General features: G+C 42.9%; 1 protein-coding gene across 2 annotated transcripts; it reads right to left on the bottom strand.

Annotated features, from left to right (window-relative positions):
* Positions 1 to 353: 353 nt before the first annotated feature.
* On the bottom strand, positions 354 to 3,972 carry cdca7a (cell division cycle associated 7a). Of its 2 annotated transcripts, XM_085250210.1 has the most exons (10): positions 3,952 to 3,972; positions 3,161 to 3,304; positions 2,954 to 3,076; positions 2,663 to 2,866; positions 2,512 to 2,583; positions 2,236 to 2,427; positions 2,003 to 2,131; positions 1,752 to 1,901; positions 1,534 to 1,670; positions 354 to 1,451 (listed from the first exon to the last, which is right to left on the bottom strand). In XM_085250210.1, exons 1-10 carry the CDS (start codon positions 3,970 to 3,972, stop codon positions 1,418 to 1,420), a joined length of 1,206 nt encoding a protein of 401 aa, XP_085106336.1. In that variant the 3' UTR covers positions 354 to 1,417. The 2 variants fall into 2 exon arrangements, with proteins under 2 accessions (XP_085106336.1, XP_085106335.1); XM_085250209.1 differs by having other exon boundaries at positions 2,236 to 2,583.
* Between the last annotated feature and the right edge of the window lie 864 nt (positions 3,973 to 4,836).

The raw sequence follows: 4,836 nt of genomic DNA on the forward strand, positions 1-4,836 counted from the left end.
CGGGCCGCGAGAGTTGAGGCTCAGGTGTGAAATGTATGGTTTTCAGGGTTTTTATTGTTAACTCTGTTTTCCTGGGTCTTTTCACGTGTTATGAATACATCTTTTTTGGTACCGGTACTAGTTTTATTTTGTTGTATTTATCCGCGACACCTTAAAGGCCGGTCCGTGAAAATATTGTCGGGCATAAACCGGTCCGTGGCGCTAAAAAGGTTGGGGACCGCTGGTATAGTGCATTTGCCTTTTACGTCACTGCAATCACACAGAAACCCCCCCACCTCGAGTATATCAAGAGTATATGCAGCTGCCGCTGTCGAGGATGGAGTGATGGTCAAGTCAAAGAACACTGACAGCACTTTGCAGAAATCAACACTTTATTGAAACTGTACAGCGAACCCAATGAACACAAAGCAAGCATCACCAAAGGTGTACAGAGCCTTATAACCAAGCAGCAGTAAGATAACCTCCACCTACAGTGAGGAAACTCCAACCTTTTTTAATTCTTTGTCAAATAGTATCATACAATTAGAGTATTTCCAGGTCAAATGAAGTACATTTCAAAGACGAACTGCACAAAGGTTAATTTCATCTCATTGTGCATACGAGTATCACTTCTGAACAGAAAATGCAGGCCATAACTCTACTGCACCTTCAACCATTCCTACTTAACTGCGTAAGGCAGAAAATGAGCCAAAGAGACTGGAGCAAAGCGAGAATGTGCTTTAACAGGATAAAATGATTTACAGGTATGAGATTCCCATTAGAGTGTGCTAATTGTTTCCACACCATTAGCGACAGTTATCTAATGAAGGATATTTAACCAGGCGCTGTAGTATATCTCACAGTTCCTCTAGGTTTTTTTCCCAGCTGCACCCCCCTCCCACTCACGGCATGCACATCACTGGACCATTCCTACAGGCAATCCCAAGCAAACATCTTTTTTAAAAAAAGAGGTGAGAAACAAGCATAAATCTGCAACTGGGGGTCAGTCAATGAGTGCAGTACAAAAATCATTACATTTAAAACAATGTAAAACAGAGCAGATCATCTAAACAAGCCTTTCTGCAGCAAATATGATGATTCAGCTATAATAACAGACTTTACATTCGAGCCATATGTACATTGTAGGATTTAAGAATCATCTTACAGTTAAGATTGCAGATTTGGAGTGTTTCGCTCAACCCTAGCTTACAAACAACTAGCCTTAATGTAAAGCTCAGTTCTTGAGAACAGACAAGAAAAATGTGCAGAAGAGAAACAGCCTTTGTTCTTCTTCTGTCACTGAAGTGTCAGATTAACCAGCGGAATAAATGCAACGCGCTACAACGCTTCAAAGCTATGAACATCGTGATGGCTGTGTGTGTAAAAAGTGGTCACAGAGCAAGTCAGTCAGGTGCAGAGGCTGCTTCGCATTCACGTCTCACTCACTGCTTTCTTCCAGCTCCTTTCTCAAGCTGCAGAGAGAAAATAAATCTGTTAATAACCTTACCCCATAACATAGTGAGATAAAGATTTTAAGACAAATGTGCCACTCGCCTTTTCAGGTAGGCGTGCACATTGTCAAAGCCGTGGTATTTGGCCAGGTACACCAACACTCCCGTCGCGCAGCGGCCTTCTCGGGCCCGGCAGAAGCTGCAGTTACAGATCCCTCTGCATGGTGGGCACTGCCACTCCTACCCGGAACAATGAGAATGAAATGAGTCACACGTACAACGCATACATACACAGAACACAGTACATGTTTGCAAACTTACCGGATTCAGCAGAGCATCTCGGACCTCTTCCCCATAGCGGTTACGAAGACACGGCCCGCAGAACTGACCCCTGACGCCCACGCACTCCGGACTACGGCAGTTAGTTTTGGTGTCGACTGTCTTCTGGCGGCACTGGTGGCAAGTGGTTCCCTGAAAAGAAAGGAGGTTTGTGAAGCCGAGTTGGGGTGTTTTTTGTTTGTTTGTTTGTTTTAAACTGCTCAAATGTTTCACATTCTGAGTCAAAGACTTACAGTGGAGCTGTTGTAGACTTTCTCTCGCACATTGTGGCAGATGCGCTGCAGCTCCATCTCTGTGATGTCCTCCACAGGCCTCACTACATGGGGAATGGCCTTGCATCCAGTGAAGGATCGGCGACGGGGCTGCACACCAATTTGTTTTTAAAAAAAAGTTAATTAGCATGCTATTATGTCTTTTAAGCGAGTCTAGAACTTTTTAAAATGATTAACGGTGCAATCTGACTTACAGGTTCATCAACTTCCTCATAGAAGCGACTTTTGCGAACCAGGCTGAACTTGTCCTCAAGCTCTTCCTCTGGAGGTGGGCTGGGAGGTCCGTCCACCAGGGAGCGGGACCGTGTGTGGGGCCGAGACAAACGCTCTTGGTTTCTCCTGCAGGATCCCGGGGTTCCCATGGACCGCCGAGGTGCCTGTCGGGGCTGAAGATGTGCAAATGTTAATATAGTATAGAGAACCAATTGGCGAGGTAAAAATAAAACAGACGATTTGTTTATCTCCGTTACCGTAGTTAACGACATCCGCCTTCCAGGAAAGAGTCCAGGCACTTTGTTCAGTTCTGCCATGAGCTTTGCAAGCTGTAAAACAAGTCGCCATAAGTAAATAAGGCCAAACCATGGTCAGTTTACAAAGTGAATTGAATGTAACCAATTTTACCATTTCTTTGTTCTCCTTAATATTCAGGGCTCTTTTGCTCATGAAGTTCTCCTCTTCATCCTCCAAGTCAGAGTCTCGCACTTTAGGCTGAGGCAGTGGTTCGGATGCAGGCCTCTTCATGCTCGTCTTTTTGGTGGGGAAATTTAAGGCAACCTTCAGGGTGTTGGACTTGCGGCCACGTCTCGGGGGTTCAGCATCTACTTTCTAAACAAAAATATAAACATGAAATTAGAGGAAACGCTTGGGCTTTCTGAAGATGTTCAGTTCCGTTTTGCTTTGCGCAGACCTTACCATAGCTTTTATCCGACTGCTGATCACATTCTCCTCAAACCCGCTGCACGTGTCCTCCTCCGAGGTAGCCTCAAACACTTTCCGCTTCTCCACCATTCTCCTCGTCTGCCTCAAGTTGTTCCTCTACAACGGACACGAGCATTAGTTTCATACAGTTCACACATAATAACATTTAGCCTAAGTATTTCATTGGCATTGTATCGTTACCATATTTGCATAGCCTCCATCGGAGCCAAAACTGTCGCAACTGTCATCAGAAGAAGAAGAGGAGGAAGTCTCAATGGGGACTAGCGGGACGCTGCGGAAGCTCCTCAAGCTCATCCTGGTGGATGGAGACTGGGCGGCCAGTTTCTACAAAAGAACAGCAAGAGCATTTAGAGAACAGGTACAGGAGCACAACTGCTCAAAAATCAGGAGGGCCTATAGAGCCACGTGATTTACTGTTCTCAATGAAGACGCTAACAAAACCACCGAGACTTCCTTGCAAAGCCTCAAAAGAAAAGAAATGGTGGAGCTTCATATGAAAACTGAGCAACAAGAAAGAAAAGTCTCTGAAGCCCAAGCTGAGGTCCAAAAACCAGACAGAGGTTCTTTAAAAAACAAAAATTAAAGGAAAAGAAATTGCTTAAAACCACTTTCACAGTTAATTCTTTCGATGGGCTTTTCATTAATGCTTGAGCTTCGGATTTATGGGACACACCCCTGACTATAAAGCTAGCAAAGGCAGACAATTGGACCCTGATTGATCTGCATTAAAAAAACGTGGATGTACGCAATAAAAACGTTCATTCCGCCGTATATGTTGCATTTCAGTTCGTTTTTTTTCAACAGCGCCAACAATAAACACGGACTATAAGGATAAGGGAAAGTTGGTGTTTACAGTCCAACTTAACTAAGATAATTTATTCAAAAAAGTATATTATCCACTCAAAAAGTTAATAAAAGCACAAATGATAAAGGAAGTAATTTTATTAAAAACGTCAGGGTGTTTTTCTTACCTTGGAGCGAGTGAGAGGCATTTTTTTTCTTTTAAAACTCGTGACACACGAACAGAAACGGATCCAATCCGTGCAGCAGCTCTGCAGCGAACAAAGCAGGACCTGCAGCTGCAAGCGGTCCACACTCCGTTCATTTCCCGCGCCAACGCAAGGTCCTGAAAGCTGCATAAAACGCAGCGACACGTTTTTTAAGTAACAGAGCAAATTTATTATGAAAAGCATAAGTGCCAAACTCTTAAACAAGCCTTTATAATTGCTTGAAGTGTGCTCTATGTTTATGTGAACCGCCAGACGTAAAAACTAATGAATTAATGAATCATTTGAGGTATGTATCTTCCACGGCCTTTACCGCGGCGCGAATTTTTTTACAGAGCTATTTGCATACAAGGCGGGTAAAATGTTGATTCTTTTCCAACTTCACAAACAGACCAGATTTCCCCCCCCTTTTTTTCTGCAAGGTTATTTCATGTTCAGACCAAAGTTCAGCATCCACACTTAAGTTAGAAGCCAGGAAATCAAATACAATTTATGAATCCTGGTTTATATTTATACATATAAATATTTATGGTGGAATTTATACGGGTTTTTGTTGCTAAATAGGATAGATTGGATAGATTTGTTGGCAAATGTGGGATTGAGATAGGAAAAAGAGAGAATTTAACTGAATTAAGTTAAATTTCAAAGAGAAAGTTACCCTGCAGACTGCTGTAAAGGTGCGATAAGACAAAAGAATGGCTGTAAACAACAGGAAGTGGGCATGATTGCTTATACATCAAAGGGAATAATGGGGTGGGGTGAGGTAAATCAGTTCAAATAAAACTTTGCACTTCTGAATTATTATATGTTTAAAAACACACACACACAATAGAATTGGTGAGGCAGGAA

This window comes from Mchenga conophoros, linkage group LG16 (genome assembly GCF_057382185.1).
Source record: "Mchenga conophoros isolate Kocher_MC1m ecotype Shallow Benthic linkage group LG16, M_conophoros_male_GT1.1, whole genome shotgun sequence".
Lineage (NCBI taxonomy): Eukaryota > Metazoa > Chordata > Actinopteri > Cichliformes > Cichlidae > Mchenga > Mchenga conophoros.